The following is a 22,045-nucleotide window of genomic DNA, read 5'->3' on the forward strand; positions in this document are numbered from 1 at the left end:
TCGAGTCATGTAGCAACTTTAGGTAAAAACCTAAAATTCTGCAAAATGTATATATTATCTCTAAAAATGATGGAATTAGTGAGAAAATTCGATCAAAGTTGAAAAAAAATGTTGTTTCATCTGAATTTGGCGGAAAACTACTAATTTTTGGTGTAGTAAATTTAACCCTGATTTGGGTAAAATCCAGATCGAACTTTAAAGTGTATTTCAGTTCCAACATCAAATATCATTTGGTTTTCGGTATTCAGATTACCAAAGTGTCTAAATAGTGTGCTACGGTTAGTGGAATTCCACAAACACTAGATTCGAACTTTTGCCCCAGTGGTGGGGCAAGAGTTCGAATTAGACACACACATACGAAAAGTGTTGTAACTCAAAATTGAAAAGACATTTGGCGTAACTTTGTTCAGCTAATTTTTAGCTAATGGATGGTAGAATCACCACACGGTATTCATTTATTTTTATCTGCTTCGATTTTTTGAAAAAAGTTGAATTTTCAACTAAGGTCGAACTTTTGCCCCACCTTACTCTATTGTTTTTTGATACTTTGGGTATCCATTTTAAAATTGTATTATAGCTTTGTTTGTTTTTAGCCCATCAAAACGTCTGAAAATTCGACTGTAAGTTCTCCAAGTAAGGCATAACAAGGGGTGAAAATTTCATCATAATTGGTCCTGTACTATTTTCAACATTTCAAACAAAAAAAGGTTTTTATAAATTTTGGGCACTTTCTAACATGTTAATATCAGTGTGCACTAATTTGACTGTCAAACTGGCAACACTGTCCCGATTTTTATAAAACTTTGACAGTCTAAAATTTTTGTGTTAAACTGTTTGGGAACGTCCATAAATTACGTCACGCTTTTAGCGGGGAGGGGGGGTTCCGTAAGGTGTGACAACCTATACAAAAATTTCAGAGGTCTCATACAAAAAGTGTGACATAGGGGGGAGGGGGGGTTGAAAATGGGCAATTTTTGCGTGACGTAATTTATGGACGCTCCCTTTCAGTGAAAATTTCAGCAATTTTGGTTGAATATGGTTGTGGAGCCTCGTAGCCGTGCGGTTAGGGTCACCAAGCTTCTAATCGCACCATGCTATGGGGTGAGGGTTCGATTCCCGCTCCGGGCGATGAAACTTTTCGTGAGAATAGTTTCTTCTCCGTATCCACTGGTGCATGCTCCGTGCGTCCCTTGTCTAGTGTTTAGTTTCATTCAGTCTGTACAGCCTCTGGCTGAAGACGGTGTCCGCGTCTTTTTTTTTTTAATACTGTCAAAGTTAGAGCAGTTTGAATTTCACTGTACCAAAAACCACATCTGCTCATTGTGACATAGTGCTACATATTTATGTACCTATAACTTTTTAATGTTTAGATCATACTGAATGAAATTTTGACACAATACTTCTACATACATAATGCACGTACAGAAAATTTTTCTTCGGAATCGGTTCAGCATTTTCTGCTCTACAGTTTTAGGTAAAACAATGATATTTTTTGAAGTAGCTTTTTGTCCAAACGTTCTCATCTGGTGCATTCCACCCTATATTCCCTCATGTGAAACATCCCATGCAATTCTGCCTCTGTTCTTTGAAACAAATGAAAGTAAAAACGTGTGAATACCAGGATAATTAACTACCGGTCCAGATATTTTCGGAAGCATTCCGTTTTGAAGCACCGATGTGCCTGTGGAATTGAATACATATATGAGAATAGGAAAATATGGGCACAGCGTCATGCTGTGCCATGTTCCGGATTTGGTTCTCAACTCAACATATCGAATGCTGCCTCTGGATTTCGAGGAAGGCAATTCAATTGAATCGAGGAGAGCAATGGATTTTGGATTTTCCGAAAAGAGTACCCCATTCAGTGGGCATCGATGCATGAATGAATGAACCAACGAACGAACGAACGAACTGTTAAGTCGGGGCCAATTTTCGAAGACCGATCAAAACGACGACGACGACGTCGACGGCAGTAGCAAAATTTCGAGTACCATTCAAAACTCCCAGCCAGCCAGCCAGCATAGTGGTTCGTTTTTGCAGGATTCAAAATATTGAACGGATTATATCGTCCCACGCATTGGCTACCGGGTGCTCTATCGGTGTGTACTGATTAAGGGCCTTGATGCACCTGGGACACTCGAGATTTATTACTGTTTCTGTTTTATTATTTTTATTATGTATTACGTATGCTGAGGTAATTTATATGCACGGTCGGAATTTTGATCTTCGACTGTTCAATGTAAATGTGTATTTATAGGAATTTACAGAATTTTTAGGAACTTTAGAAAAAAGGTCAATAAAATAATTTAAGGCAGTCATGAAAAATTGAAGAACGCAATGAGAAGCCATATTTTTTAACTAGTTTATTGAATATTCACTTAGCTTGTGTCAAGTTCGTCAAGTTTCCGCAAGTTCGTCAAGTATTTACTAGTTCGTCGAAATGCAAATCCAAAAATATAAGCAGACTGAAAACAGTGGCAGGAAGACCATGTCAAAACGTAAATAATCTGCTCTAGCTCCTAATGTTTCTGATCTTGTTGCTATTGTCTCTACCAGGCTCAAAAGTTTCGCAATCGTGTCTTCGATTTCAACCAGCAGTCTGCCAGCCATTTCACAGGTTTCACTCAGTCCTCGCACCTTGTCCTGTTGCTCGCTCAACGACTTGAAAATTTCCCGATTCTGTTCTTTAACGGCCAGCCACCTCCGATCCGCCTTCCGGATCGAGAAATAATCACTCTCGAGGCAGCACACATTATGTTCGAACCTCCTACAGACTACTCGATCTTGTTGCCGCACAAATTTCACCCGAGTATGTATCTCCGACAGCCAGTTGCAGCTCCAATGGTTTCGGTCACCATACAAGTTCAACGCTTCACCCTGGTAGACATTTTTGTTGAAACCTTCCACGTATTCCAGTTTGTTGTCGTTCAGGTACAATTTTTTTAGCTTAGGCATTTCAATACCAAACAAATCCAGCTGCTGTAGACGACACGATTCAAGCCGTAGAACTTCCAGTGCGGGTAAGATGGCAGGGGCCAAAGACCCTATCAACAGGTTGTTGAACTGGAGTTCCAGAACCTTCAGCTTCGTTAGTCCGTTGAAGTGGCTCATTTCGACGTATTCTAACATATTGTGGCTTAAGTTTAGTTCTTCTAGAGATCGTAATTGTCCAAAATTTCGAGGAATGCGCTTCAACAAATTCTGGTGTAGATCCAGTTTGAGTAATTTTGGTAAGTCTACTGTATCAATCGAAATATTTCCAATAAAATTGTAACTCAAGTCCACAAAATCCAGTTCTTCCAATCCATTAAACTCAGTAAAATTGATTTTTTTCAGCAAGTTATACGCCATGTCCAATGACTTCAATGGTTTTAACTGATCAATCCTCTGTGGAATTTCACTGATTTCAGTTTCCCTTAAGACGAGGGTATGCATAGCATATCCATCTTTGCCCGTTTTTCCGATGACAACCTGCCGTGTTTGACACCCAGTAACCAGCAAGCTTTCCAACATTGGAGGAATTTCCACCACATACATAACCGAATCGTAGATATGTACCTTCTGGAGACGTGGTTTTGATGAGAAGAAGTCCACCAAAGGGAACGATCCGTTAACACCAACCAGTCTGAACTTTTCGAACTCAGGGGGAAGTATCACAGAAGATAGGTCGATGGAGCTGATGTTCCATTTTTGCTCCGATATCACAATCTCGCACAAATCTTTGGTAGATGAATTTTGGTCATCCTTGCTAGTGGTATCACAATTGATCTCTGTACCGTGGGACACAGCATTCGCGGAGATCAGAAGCGCAAGTGAACTGTAAATATACACGAGAATCTTGAGTAAATTCAGATTAACTATGGACAGTATGAATTACATGATGATTCGTGGGATCATCTCTAAGGCAGCTGACGGAGACAACTAAACTAATTGAGATTTCGATCAATATACAAGATGTCTATGATGGCGAGCCACTATTATCATCAGGAAATTGAACAATATTTTCAAACAGAAAGCCAGCTTATTGTAAAAGCAAGACAAAAAGCACTCGTACATCGGATCGAACTAGTATAGAATTTAATCGGTTCTAAACCGTGAGCTACAGTCTTTTGTCTCATATACCTTTTGACTGCGGGCGTACTTCGTTATTTACATCATTTCCCGAATAGAAATTACGATGCAGTCGACATAAGCATTTGAAATCAATACATTAAATTCTATAATATTTTGCATTCAGAACTCCGTTCGACTGTCGATAGCATTATTCACCTGTTTCCGCCCAGCATCCTATTACCCAAGTAACACAACATGTTCTATAGTAATTATTTCGACTCCAATATGACCAGTTACTGTGTTTTGGTTCATAGCAATAAAACCGTTTTTCAGACAGATATATGACCGAAAAAGCGCAGAAGGTGGAGCTTCGGCAACATATTTGTGATGTTATAATCATGTTCTATATGAATCAAAGCATACTTAATAATGTTTCTTAGTATGTTTTACAGTGCATAATTCTGACGACTTTCAATAAACACCCTACACGTCTTCTTTTTCTAATTGAGGATGAAAATTCAGTTTCTTTTCTTAAGCGTAATCAATATTTGTTGCATAACCGTATTCAAATATGTTTCAAAATGTCAAAAAAAAAACTATTCAAGTTCAAAATATGGCTTGCGATATTATTTCAGCTAAACTATTCCAACTTAAAATTGGCTTTCCATGACCAGAAATTGTGGTGCGAGTCATTTTTTCTGGTGAAATAGGCATTTGTACTTCAATAAATTTAATGCGCCTTATAAACACGTATATTTGAAGGATAATAAAATAAAACAAATTAAAACCATCGTTTTACTTGAGCATGTGTAACCTAAAGTGCTTTGTTTTCCTAAATAATATTTCTAAATCCTGCAAAAAAAAATCATACATCATGGATAAAAATGGGATATTTGACTGGATATTTTATTAATATTAAAAGTATTAACGAAAAAATAAATGGCATACTTGGACACGGCATGCTAAATGATTCGAGATATGATTAGAAATTAGCTTAATGCTTACCAATCTGGAAAATTTGTAAATGTAAATTGAGAATATTCTTTTTACAATGTCATACATGTAGCCATCACAATTTATATGGATATGAATGAAGAAATTTTAAAGTGACTTACACATGCAAAATTGATATTTGCAGCGGAAGCTCTAAATAAATAACTGCACAGCAAATAATTTTGTAATATCCAGGCGCGTAATTTCTGGCGACGTATACAATTTCGAATGTAATTTCACTCTGTTGCATCGTTTTCCAACAATTATCACACTCACCATGTACACCGTAGTTGGCACCGAAAAGTGTCAACAAACCCATTCCAGCAGATACCTAGAAACAGTATCATATTTATCTTCCTCCTTTTAACTCAGTGAAATAGCCGAGAGGTAAGGGATGTGCCTCACAATCAACGGATCTGTGTTCGAATCTATGCCAATAGTTTACTTATATATGATTAATCTATCGATTCGGTTCTAGCGATTGCTAGACCCACTTTCAAGCTACGGCGGCTAATTTGCTGCGTGAAAAGAATGTAATCTGTACATCACTTTTACCACGCGACTGATGTGCAGCGAAAATGATGTGATATCACAAGATTTTTTTTGCTGTGTGTGGAAGTGCTCGTAGACTAACAATAAGCTGAGAAGCAGGCTTTGGTCCAGTGTTGACAACGTCAGAAGAAGAAGAAAATATATTTCACATTTCGGGCTGATTTTATAAACGAAAATTTGACAGGAGGTAGTGTCACTACCTCGTGAAAATCAATATCATTATCGGTTCGTAAAATGGGTAATTTTGCTTAAAAAAGGCGGTGAAAGTCGATAAGAATTTCCATCTAGAAAAATTATACACTACTAGTTTTTCCAGGATGATAAAATTTATGTGTGCCGTCGAGCCAATTGAAATTTTATTAATTAATACAATCAAAATTGTAGAGTATTGGCACGGTAAAAATATAGTTTTTATTCTTAATTTATTACATATTGAACATCATATCGACATTTTTATGATCGGTAGTGTAACATAGCCTAGTGACTTTAGTTTATGTTACATATGTTTGTTTACCTATTGAAAAAACATAAATATGACTTGATGTAAACAAACAAAACATATGATGTTTAACAAAAACTTCATCGAAAACAAGTATTGAAAGACAGACTGAAAATGTTACTCATATATGACTTATGAAACATACTAAACATGTCATCATGCTACACATGTTTGCATACATACTGCAGAAACCCTGAATATGACTTCATAAGAACATATGAAACATATTATGTTTCGACAGAACTTAACCAAAACACGTATTGGAAGTAAGACTGAAAATATGACTCTAATACGACTTATCAAACATATTGAGTCTGTTGAGCTGTAGAGGGGCTTTTTGTTTATCGTGTGGTAGGCATGAAGAAATTCAAGGAAGTTTCCTTTGCTATCTACGTCACTATTGACCCCATTAAATAGTAGCAAACTTATACCATTATTATAAATAGCAAAACAAATCCTTCTGATAGTGCTACGAGTTAACATAAGTGGTCTGAAGTGGTCTTTAAAGAAACTATTTCAGGAAAAAATGTGAGCTGCAAAATATTGTGATAGTTTATATATTTATTACAATAATCGGGTAAGTTGGACGGCAGTAGTATAGAGAAGAATCTATTGAAAGTTCGCGTGCAATACAGGAAATATGTTGTAATGTAAAACCCAATAAATTGGAGTGTTGTAATGTATTTGCATTTTTTAGCGAAACGTTAAGATATGACGAAGCCACAGCTCGAATTTTCATGAGCACAAATCTAAAGTTCCTACCGAGAATATGTTTGATGAACATATTAAGACAAATATAAAACTTAATCAGACTTGTCATATTGCGGCAAAATAAACGTTATTAGAACATATCCAACAAAATTGATATCAAGATGTCAGATTTGTTTGAAAAGACAAAATATTTACTCAAATACGACTTTTTAATAAGAGATCATTGAAGACTAGTTTTTGGAATTATGAATATGACTTATACAAGACAACATTTGTTTTCAAAAACTTTGAAACAACTGTTATAGGACAAAATGATTAGTTTAAGACTTCTGATTATGTTTTCGGTGTTACTTGGGTAACTCTTAACCCTTTGGAGCCGGAGGTGTCATATATGACCCCAACATAGAAACGGCTGTATAAATTCGCCCATTCGCTAAAACAGATTACTGTCTTCGGCAAAGTTGTTGCAAATTGAGTCATGTATTAGAAAAAAATGGGAATACAGTGGGGACCCGATTTTGTCAGCCCCCGATTTTGTCAGCTTTTTGACCCGATTTTGTCAGCCTTTTTTGAAGTAAAAAAATAAATTTGTATTTCATTCAGAATTTCAATTTTATAATCATTATTAATGCAGCTGATGTCTTTAGGTGCCATAGAAAAATTACGCAATGAACAAAACTCGTGTAACTTTTGAAAACGGCCAAACTTGTTTTGCAAACTACCACATTGAGGCAATTTTAGCACCAACCCTCGCAAATGTTTTGAACCATTATTGTTTTAAATTGCTAAAAGATTCCTTCCGTCTCTCTTTTTGGCGTAACGTTCCAACTGGGACACAGCCTGCTCCTCAGCTTATTTTACGAGAACTCTTAAACATTTTAACTGGGATCCCCCACAGCCAATGTTTATTTTACATTTTTACATATATCGTGTGGTAGTCATGAAGATATATCTATATATGAAGATATATCTATATATTTTATACACAAGGTGGTTAAGAAAATGTTGATTATGAAATGGATTCTGAGCTAACCGGGAATCAAACTCCTCACCCTCAACATGGTTTTGCACGTGCAATCAGCGCTTACCACATCGGCTATATGGGCTTAAAGACTATTCTTCTGAATTTCCTCAGGAACAGAACAAACAATAAACGCTGCCTTTTGTTGCGATTACAAGTCAATCCATTTACTTCTTTCCGGCATCTCTGGGATTCCTCTAGGTTTACTTGTTTAGATTGATCCAGATAGACTAACATTTGAAAAGGGCGCAACAACCATTTCGAGTTTTTGCTTCTCTCTTCCTTCTTAGCACATGGCCCATTTTTTCATGTAATCTCTGACCAGTAACAGATAGAGCAGACTGCCCTCTATCTGATAACGGGATAAATTTGCACAAATAAATTGAAATACGCCTAGACGGGGTTGGAGAAGTTGAGAATGCAATGGTTGTTCCGCCCTTTTTACATGTTGGTCTAGATTTTTTATGAGATTTGTATTGTTGATTTCCTGCTTGGATTGCTTCAAAAATTGTTGTCAGAATTGTATTCATTAGAAACCCTTAAGAAGTTCGAGATGGGATTCCCCAAAAAATGTTTGCTGTGATTCCTTCAAGAACTCTTGCGTAGTTTCTTGTAAGAATTTTTGCTGGTATTTCTCCAAGAATTCCGCCGGAAGTTTTTAAAGGAATTCTTCTGGGGTTTTTTTAACGAATCATTAAGGTGTGTCTCTTCAAGATTTTTTCAGGCATTCCTCCTGTAATTTCTCCAGAAGCTTTTCTTATTTTTTAAATAAGCTAGGATTCCTACAAAAGTTTTGCTGATACTCTTATAGATTTTTTTTTCAAAAAGTTTCTACATGAACTCCTACAGCTATGTATCTAGGGGTTTCTCCAAGGATTTCTCCAATAATTCCTCCTACATTTCCTACGTGGATTTATCCAGGGATTTTTCCTAGCGATTCTTTCAAGACATCCTGCTGACATTTCTCCATACATATCTGTTTGGATAGTGCATGAACTTCTGCTGGAATTCCTCCAAGATATTTTCTGGAAATTTCTATAAGAACCTTTTCAGATATTTCCCTAAGAATTGTTCATGCATTCTTCCTATGATACCCCCAGGTTGACTAACTCCTGTTGAGATTCCTTCAGAAATTCTCCTCTAGTTATGTATTCAGAGTATTCTGTAGATATTTCTGAAATAATTCCTCTATGAATTACTGCGTGCATTATCCATGAATAAGTTTACGGAAGGCACAAATTTCCCAAATGGAAAAGAACGTGCCCCTGGAGCCAACCAACTGATGAATAAATCTTGCGATTTTCCTAGGGATTTTTTCAAGAATTCCTTTTAGGGTTCCTTCAGGGATCCTTCTAGGAATTTCGAAAAATGTTCCTCTATTAATGCCTTTTAAATTGTAAAGTGAAAAATTAATGTAAAAACAAAAGAATTCGGCTCAGTTATGCCCATGTGGCGCCCGAGCCTTCCAAATAAACGAATAAGTAAAAAAAATAATGCCTACAGTTATTACTCATACAAGAATTCCTCTAGAGATTTCACTATGATTCCTCTGTTAGATTTCCCAAATGGGTATCCTCTATGGATTTCCCGGAGGTCCCGCTTGAGATTTTTCCAGGGTTATCTCTTGGTATTTCTTTACGAAAATCCCTTGGTATTGCTTCTGAAATTCCTTTAGAAAATTTTGTTTTAAATTCTTCTGGAATTCATGCTAGACTTTAACAATTCATTTTTGCAATGGTTTCTCCTTAAACTGCTCCTGATATTCCCCAGTACTTTTTTACAGGAATTTCTCAAGGAGATTTCTTGAAAGATTGCAATAGGGATTCTTTCAATGATTTTCCAGAAAATGCTCAATAAATGCCTCTTGAAATTTCTACGGAGATTGCAGTAAGGAATCTTTCAGAAATTTCTTAACTGATTTCCCAACTAACATTTATTGTAAATGTAAACGTCAGCAAAGCGTCCTCAATACGGCTTGATGCTGAGTTACTGTGTTGTACATATGGACGGAAGCTTCTATGCAAGCCCTATACCAATGAATCTGGCGAACTTTATCCACTTGTACATGTTGTGCGATCAGCTTCTATGCCACCTAGTCATAGCTCTTTTCTCGGCTCCTATGTGGTCGGCGTTAAGTCAGAGAGGACCATGTGTCTTTTGCTTAATTTCTAGAGAAACGACTTTACAGTTTGCAACTCCATAAGTTTTGAGTTTTTCAACAAATGTTCTTTAATTTTTGTCATAAATCTGAATAACCATTAATCACAGCATCGCTCTGTATTGATCACGAAAAAACATAAAATGAAGCTTAAAATTGAGAAATTGCTAAGTAATTGATTGTACTTAGTCCACTCTGACTGAACGGTTATTGGAAAATCTTCAACCAACTTCATTTCACACTCAAGTTTTTAGATATTTGATGAAAAATAATGCACAAGTAGGACAACAGTTGATAGGAGTAGTGTATAATGTGAGCAGGAAGTTTGAAATTTGATATTTCTGTTTTTTCACTGTTGATTATCATTTTCAATTTTTATGTTCAGTCAGAGTGGACCAAGTACAACAGTTAAATATCACATGAAGGGTAGTCAATTAATGAGCTATTCAAGAATTCTTAACTTGAAAATTTAATAGCTAACAACTTTTGAATGTATTTTCATAGCTCGGTACGTTTTTGAAATATTGTAGTTACACAGTTCATAATAATTTATTCAGAGGACTGTCATTTTTTCAATAATTCGTTCAGACAGAGTGAATCAAGTACACAATTCTTAAATAATTGGTAAAATCAATTTGTTCATTAAACGGGTATTGGTACATTTCAATATGATGCCCAGCAGCTACTAAACATGCATATTTTGATTTGGAAAGGATTACGAAGAATTTGATAATTTCATATATTTTTCTTAGAGACACATGGTCCACTCTGTCTGCACGCGAAATGCCGCAATATGCTTCAACACGATGATTTTTAAAATACGATATTGACCATAATAAAATGAAATTTCACGTGATTTCTTGATCAATAATCATCAGAAAATGCGCTAGGAAGTCATACGGTTTAGAAACGTATCACATTTTGATGATAAACAATTTTATTTATTGGATTTTAACCAATACACATTTTTTCAACTCTCTTGTCATCAAGCATATGGTCCACTCTGACTGCACACTATTCTTGGTTTTTTGCAGTTCAATCAAAAGAAAATTGTGCAATAACTCTTGTTAATTGTAACATTAAGAAAATTGGGTGAATGTTCCAAGTAGCTTAAGTAATTCTTTATCAACTGCCCTTAAAATCTAATTTTCGTCAATTTTGTTACTTGGTCCCCTCTGACTTAACGCCGACCATGTAACCACTAACGGAATAACCTCTTGAGAAGGCGCTTTTTCAGCCTTTTCACAGTTGTTAAATAATAGTTATACGCCATCCCCAAATTAATCGATTAAATATAATTAGTGTTGGCGTTGGCACCGGGACGCAATCTTCCAATTGGCAGCACGATCGGGGTGTGGTGTTCCTCTTGCGGTGGGACTAGACCAAATACTTACTGAATCCAGCACAGCTATCGCGATGATGAATCGACGATGATCAGGATGACGAAACCCACAATCGTTTCACGGTACCGTTGCGAAGGGATACGGTATTACATTCCGTGTGTGCCAACCAACAGACTAGACGGAACGCGTTACTTTCGAACACCGATACTACTCACTCAGGGTAGGAGGTTCAAGAAGGAGAATAGTTAAAATCGAACGTCCAAATCGTGTGTGATAGGATTTAGGCCTTTCTAGACTCATGCCAACGTTACTCGCATTCGGAACCTTGGCGTACCAGAGTGAGAAATAAGTGCCTCTACACTTGGATCAAAATCAAACTGGCCTTTTCTAGACTCATGCCAACGTTACTCGCATTCGGAACCTTGGCTTACAGGGTGAGAAAAAGTTTGACCGACCCAATGATTTTGACTTCCACGATTCTAAGTATCAACACTTTTGAAGGATTGAATTATCCAATCAAGTGATCAGAATAATTTAAGCTTCGCAAGTGCAAGTTCAGGATCAAAGGAATTTGAGTAGCAAAATACTTATCCGGGAGGTATCCAGTGTGGAGTCCAAAAACAAAACTGACTGTCGTCTTTATTGATCTTCCTCTTTTATAGCCGCAGGGCCTACCAAAAATTACACATGATCTTTCCTGAAAGGATGATGAAATAGCGGCTCTCGTTACGATCTACACATTTACACTTTCAGTACGTGTTTTAACATGAATATATGAGCGGCCAGATTTCTAGAACGATCTTTCGCGGGTACATGGTTTTTCGTGTTTTCACAGGAGAAATATTTTCTTCTCCGAAGAGAGAATTTTCCTGAATTTGAGCAATCTCTCTAGCTACATGATTTGATTGTATTTGTACAGAATTAGATCTACCATTCATATTTTGCACGATCCCGATGCTCAGCTGGCCTAATTTTCAAGATCAAGTTCAATGATTAATTTTGATTACATTTAGAATGCTACCGATCTGCTAGGCTATTGGTATGGTTTCCATCGGGTGTCGCTTCAGATTGTTTATTTTATCATGCTGCTCAAAGTCAGTCGAGTCCCTCAGCCGCATAGCTTTTGCTTCGTTATGCTGATAAACATTGCCGCTCTGCTCTACGTTTGTAATCGCGGGCCCTATTATATTGTGGTAGGGTGCCTGTACCAGTTATCGCACTACCTAAGAAAAACTATTTCTACAAAAATAAGAAGAAGACCGACGAATGTAAACAATAAGTCAAATGATTGATTAGTTTTCATACTTTACAGGAAAAATATAAAAACGGAGCCAAAACTACTTTTAGTATTTATTACGGCGTGTGCCAATGATAGGAACCCTGTACCAGTTATGGACACATTTGTTAATTTGGGTTCCACTTCGCACTATTTACATGCATTCCTTATGGGATTTGCCATAACTGGTACACTATGGCGAAATAGGGTGCAAGGAGGCCGAAAAGTTAAGGAAAATAATTTATTTCTACCATAATTTGAGCAAATTGTGAAGTTTGAATGATTGCAATCATCTTTTGTGATCGTGATCTGTTTTTCACGAATTTTTTCTTGTTGATTTGTATCTTTAAAGGTTGAAAATCCACTATGGCGAATTTGAGGTACTATAGCCATAACTGGTACACTGAGCCTAGGTCATGATTGTTCGAATTTGATTGGGGTTTTATGATGCGGCTCGCTTGGTTAGTTGTAGGAAATGGTTGGAAAGGAATTCGTTCCGAATAGGACAGATCGGTGAAGTACTAGATTTGTAGTAATGAGCTGAATTTTAGTATGGTGAGAAGGTCAATTCAGGCCAAACATGTCTAAAGGTCCAATCTGCAGAAGAGAGGCTCTCTTTGGTTTTCCTCTCTTTCGTTAATATCTCAGCTGTTTATTTGAATTATGATTGTCTCCTTGCATGGAGCGATGGTCAAAACAATCGTCTTTTGATTTGTACTGTAAAAGTAGTTGAAAAGTGTACCATTACATTGCAATAATTGAAAGAGAAAGTGAACAAAGAGAGCCTCTCAAACGCAGATAGGACCTATTGAAATGTTTGGCCTGAATTCTCCGTTTCTGCAATGAAATAGTGCAAAAAGCGTGGGTATTATGATTCCTTGCCTAATTTGATGATGTTTGAGCAAAACTTTGGGCAACAGTGTTGTTGTTTTCTCCATTTCTTGCAACATAAACAACATAGTGATCCAAAGTTTTGCTCAAACAGCATCAAATCAGGCAAGGGATCATAATACCTACGCTTTTTACACCATTTCATTGCAGAAACGGAGAATTGACCTTCTCACCATACTAAAATTCAGCTCATTACTACAATTCTAGTACTACACCGAACGTGCCCCATTGTGTGGATTCAAATGTACTTCACGCTTCGCGTTCGTAACAATTAGGTTATGGATACCGTGACGCAATACTTGAGGAACTGGAATTAATGCTTTTAAAATTGAATTTTTAAAGTACTTGCCGCTACTTGGAATCGAACTCCCGATCTCCGTATCCACTGATCCCGATGATGTCCTCGCTGCCACACCGCTATATATAAATAGCATAGAAAATAGCCCGTTTTGTTTTACTTCAGACAAGGCTTCATAATTGTGCCACAAGAAACCTTATCCAACTTCATCTTGTTACAAAAGCTTGTGCCGTCTGGTTTGAACGACACCCCATGCAAACCAACGGGGCTCATTTTTTAATTTAAACTTCTAGTAACACTGTGGGCATCGAAAAGCACACTGATGGTAACCCTTTTTGCTGTTTTGTTTTGATTCTGCGTTCCGTTTCACCCCGTTCCATGAGTGGAATGACGTTTGAACCATTTTCAGTTTGAAAGATGTGCAGATGAGCGGGGGTCAAATTAAAAAGTGTTCAGATTAGATGCGCTTAAGGTGAAACATCAAGAGATCCCATTGCAATTTTGCATACAAACTTTAGAGGCACAAATCTTACGAACGAAGCATCGAACCAAGCCGCACTTGATTTTCCTGGCATTGCTCACTTGCAAAAAGAGGCAGCTTTTCCAAATCGAGCGCATTTGTTAACGAATTTTTAAGATTTGTGCTCTTGAAAACGTGAGTAGGGGTCTAAGTCGGCCATTGTGGCAGCCATATTGGTATTCTTTGAAGTTTCTCCTTAAATCAACCAGGGTAGACGGTAAAACGTCAAATGCAATGTTTACATAGAAGAAGCTGTGTGGTTGCGCCAACAGGTTTTCCGTCACAGCTTCTAGCTGAAAGAGTGTTCTTTAAACAACTACTAAGCGCTGCTGTTTAGTGTATTTGGAAACATTACAAAATGTACTGTATAAAAGCAGCTGTTTTGTTGGCTGAGACACTTACTCGATTTGTACATCTTCCGGCAAATCTTCCGGAGTTGGATTAAAGCGCAATAAAAGCAACCGAAATAATGTCACAGCACAGAGATAGATAGCTGTAAAGTATTTGTGTAGTAGCTATATATCGCGCTCGAAGTTTGTTTTGACAATAATGTTTATATCCGACAAGCCGTGTTGGTATTCCAACAGTTTCTTTATTGCAGCTTCTAGTTGTAATAATATCGCATAACGGCCTCCAAAGCGCTTCTGGTTTGTGGATTTGTCAGTATAAGGAATTGGTCTGTATAGTAGCAGCTGTTTTGTTAGTGGGGACTCCTATTCGATTTGTTCAAGTTTTCACATCTTCCGGGAAATCTCCCGGAGTTGGAACAGAGTGCAGTAAAGGCAGCCCCAGTGACAAGTGATTGATTTTTGAAAACCGAGTTTGGTAGCTGTATGGTGCTTGTTTTGCAGTCGTGTATTAGCTTATGGTTTATATTTGACTAGCTTCCCTTTTACTCAGCTTTGACTGCTTCAATTCGATGGTTACACAACAGAAAGCAAAACACTGAAGCTTATACCGCTGAAAATGTTAGTTGGGTTATCCGGAGCTCCCTCAAAGGTTTTTGCAGAAACTACTTACGGGATGTCTTGAGGGTTACGTTCCGTATATCCCTGGGTAGTTTCTCAAAAATTTCCCCGATCATTTCTTCAAAGATTTCTCCAGAGATTCTTAAGAGATTAGGCTCTGGAAATTAAAGTGGAAAAGCAGTGGAAACGTAGCCAATTCGGACAGTTTGAGTGTCTATACTTGTCAATCAGATGTTGGAATTTTGGCAATTTTAGACCCTATCCGCTATCCCTCCACCGCGTAACTATTTTTGAAAGAGAAATTTTAAAATTTTGTATGAAGCGTAACACAGCGCTGGGCTCCCCCCCTCCTCATTGGCGTTACGTAATATTTGAACGAACCCAAAGCAGACCCTCCACTCCACACCTATCTCCGTCTCTGACGTGCTCAGAACAATTTTTCATGAATAAAAAAATGATTTTAAAAAATGTCCCGATTTTGTCAGGTACCCGATTTTGTCAGCCCAAAATGCTACCAGGGGCTGACAAAATCGGGTCCTTACTGTATATGTATTTGAGACTTTATCGACAACCTAGAACATCCTGAACACCATGGAGTTTGGAGAACCTAAAAAGATGACATACCAGTTGTTCTAAAAGCTGAATTTGGATATTGGTTACGTTCATATGTATTCATAAATAATATCTTTAGTATCTTTACCTTCTCTCTACTAGAACAACGAAGTCCATACATTCCCAAACTACAAAGAATTGTCGAGCGCTTCCAAAATTCAGTGTTGAACGTCGAGATTCAACAACCGTTCCACTCTATTAGCACATTGACGAACGAACAATGCTTATTGCGACGAGGAATTGTACAACCCACTAATGGGGAAATATACGGACAGTTCTTTTTCCTGGAGGACCAGGCGTACCACGCCAGGTTGGGTCGGTACAGATCAAATACCCAGAAGAAATACATCCGGATTCTCAATAAGGCTGTAAAATCTTCGGGCATGGCCTCGTTTAACGAAAAAGCCTTGTTAAACTCAACTGGGGTCCAAATTCCAAAAGAAACCCAAGTTCTTCTGAGTTTAGGACCCAAATTTGCTGTACCGCAGGACATCCGAAACACATCGTATTTCCACCTTATTGCTGACCTAGAAGACATCTACAGATGTAACCCAGATCGTTCTGTTCAAAACAACATCAGAGCTGGTTTCTCCAACATAATACAAAATCACATCAACAACTCCAGGATTGATACGAATCAATCGTTGTCCTCCCGATTCTGCACAAGTGCATTAAAAGCGACCAATCATTTTCTTAAAGCCAATCCGGAGGTGTGTGTCCTTCCTTCGGATAAAGGGAACCGTACAGTAGTTATGTTTCGCGCTAACTACGAAGCAAAAATGTTGGAGCTATTAGAGGATTCCGAAACCTATAAGAAGCTAGACCGGGACCCAACAACCAAGTTCCAGAACCAGAACAACGCGCTGGTAGTACGATTGCAGAATCTTGGTTTGATAGATGAACGCACTGCGAGGTGTCTCAAATCTACTACACTCTACAAAGGACAGCGGTTAGTCCGAGGATATATGGCTTGCCAAAAGCCCACAAGCCCAATCTCCCACTTCGCCCAGTGGTCCCCACGATGACTGCGCCAACATACGAGTTGTCCAAATTTCTTTCGAACATCCTACAGCAATCTGTAAACAACACGTACAGCATAACGAATCCGGAGGAATTTTGCGAATTTATCAACAGCAGCACTGTGGGGCCAGGATACGCAATGGTATCCTTCGATGTGGTTTCACTATTTACAAACATCCCACCCCATTAGTGAGGAAAGGCATCCTGAACCAGTGGAACAACATAAAGGAACACACCAATATTAACCTGGACCTATTCCTGGAGAACGTGTTTTTTTTTTCATCGAGGCTAGCTATTTCGTATTCCAACAGAAACACTACCAACAAATCGCTGGCACAGCAATGGGTAACTCTCTTTCGCCAGTGTTAGCAGAAATCGTCACCAGCGAACTAATAGATGCAGTGTTATCCAAACTAGGTGTGCACATTCCAATCCTGTAAAAGTTTGTTGACGACTTTTTCATCGTTATTCCGGTAAACGAAGTTGATACAGTTTTGGGTGCATTCAACGACTATCACCCAAAACTGCAATTCACGGTCGAATACGAGGTGGACGGCAGGCTACCATTCCTCGACATGGTCGTTGTTCGCAACGAAGACCAATCTTTCTCCACTGATTGGTTTATGAAGCCCATCGCATCTGGACGGATCCTTACACGGACGGATCGCTGCATCCAAAACACCTTAAAATAAATGTGGCATACAACTTCGTCAAAAAGGTAAACACCCTTTCGACGATCAAAACGGAGCAACAGAAAAAGGAGACGGTGATGAGACTACTGAAGCTTAAGAGGAAACAAACCATCATCCTTTACCAGAAAATCAAATCAGTTTTTTCGCTGAAATCACAATCAATTTTAATGAAAATTTATCACTGTACTCTACTCAGCATCTGGATAACAGTGAAATAATTTTCATATACGGTTTCTGGATTTCTAGCAAGAAAACTGCTTTTGAATTATTTGGTTATTTGAGCCTTAACGACTACCCCCAGGATATAATTAAAGTCGGGTATACAGATAGTATGGTCGTGTGAGTGGCCGACGGCTGGTGAATTTTCCCGTTTTTCGGTGAACTTTCTGAGTTTCTTATTCTTTTTCTGTTCTTTCGGTTCACGAATGGAATTTATTATGGAAACTTTTTGCACCATATAACAGAAAATTTCTTCAAATGTGCAAATAAAGCAGGAAATCGTAAGGCAATAACTAGCAGGCATCCCTCTGATGCGATCTGATTGCAAATACCGATGATTTGTGCTACTTTTGTGTGATGTTTCAAGATTTTAAGAAACCACACCAGCAGCTGATTGGGTTTGCCATAACAAATTTCGGCTCATCTTCGGATAAACTTTTTTCGTTGCTAACGAAAAATTTCTCACGCATACCTGAGCGTTCGTGTACAAAACCAAACCCCCCCCCCTGGACTACCACGTTTCGTTGATCAACAGACTGATTAACCGACACAACGAGAGAAGAACAAGAACACCAACACAACCAGAAAAACAAATCAAAATTTATAAGTCGATTCCATACCGAGTTCCATACATAGTAGGGTTATCACAGCAGATCACACAATACTTTAATTATTAATGTTCTATGTTAATATTGTCAAATTCATTCGATCTATTAAAGTTTAATAGATCGAATGAATTTGACAATATTAACATAGAACATTATAATATCAACACAGTAGGTTCATTGTATAGAGCTATGAAAGGGAGGACAGATACATATCAGCGTAATAACGTAATTTACTGTATTGGTTGTCAACAATGTGACGCCAAATACGTTGGTATGACAACCAACAAATTACAAACACGTATGCACGGACATAAATCTGATGTAAATCTCCTGGACAAAGTCACAAAAATAAAAAACACTTCAGACAGGCTACACAAATTGAGCGGTCTGAAGGAAAGAACAGCAATGATGAACCACTGTGTTAGCACAGGGCACAGATTTGACCTGCAGAATGCCAGTATATTAGACCATAGCTTGAAAACAAATAAACTACCGATACTAGAGGTATGCCATATAATGACAACACAAAATATAAACAAACGGACAGATGTAGAGGGGCTACACACATGTTATACAGGCATCAAGCACACACTGAACAGATTATCTCACAGAAACAGACAAAATAGGAACGATTTTGACACTAATACAACAGAAACAGATGAAGCGCGAATGAATCAAAATGACGAATAACGTAGACAGAAAAGACGATTGAAGTTGAGAGCTTGATAGTTAATAAGTGTTATATTGAATTGTGGGCGAAAAACATAGTACAGTGGAGGCGTATAGATGGTAGTACTAGATTACCAAAACGACTTCCCAACAACAAAACTAAGACAACACTACAGGCTGAATGTTTTTGGACAGCTACGAATAATTCTTTGTAAGTTCATGTTATATGTAAAAGTACTATTAATTATTGTTTTTTAAATATTGTTTCTGTCTGTCATCACTCAAATAAAAATAGATTCCTGATGAAGATCCAAATTGGGATCGAAACGTTGGAGCCAAGAAAATAAATTCGTAGGCCAATTATTACTGTTCCAAACTGTTCTATAGTGAAGTCCTCCAAATCTACAAGAATAATTTTATGTATTTTCGCCACAAATAATCGCATTGCATATCCTGTTGAGATCCGTGAAGCTCTTAACGTCTATAATGTCATTTATATACACTATAGGGATATTTCGAGTCAGCCAAACTATCTTGGAGTTCAAGACTTCAGGTCTAAACTCGTTACAGTACCCATATCTGTTATACTGAGTAATGCTACATAATCAAAAGTTACTGGAGCAGTATGAAGTCTACTAGCTTATTACCTTTTGCAGTTTCAGGATCATCCAAACTGTTCTATAATAAAGTTCTTCAAATCTTCAATATTAACTTAATGTGTTTTCGCCATAAATAATAGTATTCATAATCGTCCAAACTGCTTTATAATGAAGTCCTTCAAATCTACAAGAAAAACTTTGTGTTTTTACCATAAATAATAGCATAACATTATCTGCTGAGGAAAAAAAATCTGCTGAGATCCGTGAAGCTCTTGAAATCTCAAAGTCATTTAGAGACACTATGGAAATGTTTTAGGTCAGCCAAACTATCTTCGAGTTTAGGACTCCAGGTCTACACTCGTAACATCAGCTGTATCTGACATACTGAGTAACGTTTTATAATCAATCACGCCTGTGGGTTGCGCTACGTGAGTGCCCGTCGAGCCCCTTATGCCCAATGTAACCGACGCTGAACAACAGCTACTTACCCGTAGATGGGCCCGCAAAGTACGAATGACAACAAGAGAGGAACAATTGAACATTGAGGCACAATAGCTAGATAGATACCTCCTATGCGATCGCGTGTTATATGATTATTAGCAAATTGTAAATTTAGTATCAACATTTATATCTATTCTATTCTTTTCTATTCTATTCTAGTGCTTGCACAGCCAATATTGAAAAGCATCCTGGAAATATCAAAAATCTTTTGGTATTTTCTTGTCAGCATTAATATTTGCAGCATGTCAGAGACCGTGAAACAAATATTAAAATGGCCAGACTAATGGGTTGGAAGATAATTCAAAAATTTAAGGCAATCAGAGGTTATCCACTTATGAATAACATAATTGACAAACCTTCCCCGTATGTACAGACAAATAGGCCCATATAGTAAGCAACACAAAAATACGAAATTGCTACAAATACGCCATTTTAACCCTCTAATACCCAATCCCGCCTTTAGACGGGGTATAGTTTGAGCATTTTTGTAATTTTTGTTTCGTGGAAAATCATTTTTTTTATATTTTTGGCTGGTATTTAAGATTGTTCTGTACATCTCAAAATGGTTTTTGGTGTGTTTTAAGGCGTATTTACATTTTTAAAAATTCATTGAAAAATTGATGTTTTAGTCACTTTTTAGAAGTCATTGTTTATTTTGTATTGAATCGTTATAATTAACATATTTTAAATTTTTCCCAAATCATTCTATCCTTGTTTAATAGTTTAAAGGAATCGAATACACTCTAAAATTATTTTCCTTAAAATTACACGGAAAATAAAATTTTCTGTGAAAAAAAATTAAAAATAATTATATTTCAACAATTATCATAAAATCTCAAAATGTTTTCATCTCAAAAAATCCGTTCCCCAAATTGGCTTCCAGGAAAATATAAAAGTTTGGGGATGTTCAAAATTAAAAATTAGAAAAATCAAAAACTTGAAATTCACGAAATCGAGAATTAAAAAGAATCATCTTCCAAAACATGTGCAAATCGATTTTAGATGACGAAAAATGATGTTTAGATCAAAATCAAAAATTTGGGTATTAGAGGGTTAAATGATAATTTCCGAAAGTCATATCCTAAAATATAAAATCAATTTCTTCCTGAACCAAGGTTGGATCTGGCAATTATCGCAATCGCAATTGCAACATGAACCCGATTTTGCGAACCGAACATTGAATAAGTGTATTAAATGGTTGTACAAAACACATTTTCATTTTATGAAAAATATATCAATAAGCCTTCACAATACAACAACAGCATGTAAGAACTCATCTCGGGAATGCATCTCCATTGCTGACATTAGGTAGTATTTTCCCGTTTCAAACTTCAAGCACATTTTGAATTTGTCTAGGAGAACAAATTGTGAGGCCCAGATGCAAAAGGGCGTAAATGGCCCTTTTGTCGGTTTTGAGTTGATCATATCTACAAATTATTCAGGCTTCAAGGTTTTTGAAACTTTGTTAAGATTGTCGCTACAGTTATTGCGACATTTGCACGACTCGGCCGAAATTCATTATTATCACAGTCGAATTTCGCACACGACCTCGCAGCGGCTGGTATACACAAGTTCGGTTGAGTTCATGACAGCGGCGTCGGATGCACAACAGGTAAACAAAACAAGTTTGATTAGTGTGAAATTTCGCTGGTAAGTGGTAAATGATGATTCAGTGGATTCTCAAATTATCACAGTAGTCTAAACATTAATGAGAAACCCAATATTAGAAAAAACAATAAAATAAATCAGAGAAACTTGTGTTGATTTTGATATTGTATTGTACGTGATGAAAAATTAGTGCAAAACTTTTAGCTTCATTTACTCGAAAGTGGGTATTTGTTG

At 37.2% G+C, this 22,045-nt stretch overlaps 1 protein-coding gene across 1 annotated transcript; it reads right to left on the reverse strand.

Moving 5' to 3' along the window:
* Positions 1-2,355: 2,355 nt before the first annotated feature.
* Positions 2,356-4,124, reverse strand: LOC109421525 (uncharacterized). Its single transcript, XM_019696037.3, has 2 exons — positions 3,878-4,124; positions 2,356-3,817 (listed from the first exon to the last, which is right to left on the reverse strand). Exons 1-2 carry the CDS (start codon positions 3,895-3,897, stop codon positions 2,428-2,430), a joined length of 1,410 nt encoding a protein of 469 aa, XP_019551582.2. The 5' UTR covers positions 3,898-4,124; the 3' UTR covers positions 2,356-2,427.
* Positions 4,125-22,045: the final 17,921 nt, after the last annotated feature.

This window comes from Aedes albopictus, chromosome 2 (genome assembly GCF_035046485.1).
Source record: "Aedes albopictus strain Foshan chromosome 2, AalbF5, whole genome shotgun sequence".
In the NCBI taxonomy this organism is placed as follows: domain Eukaryota; kingdom Metazoa; phylum Arthropoda; class Insecta; order Diptera; family Culicidae; genus Aedes; species Aedes albopictus.

Bases quoted from the DNA above. Each gene is read 5' to 3' on its own strand.
- LOC109421525 (XM_019696037.3), bottom strand. From the start codon at position 3,897: ATGATCCCACGAATCATCAT. The intron at 3,818-3,877 runs GTAATTCATACT...GTATATTTACAG, and splicing joins ATGATCCCACGAATCATCAT to TTCACTTGCGCTTCTGATCT.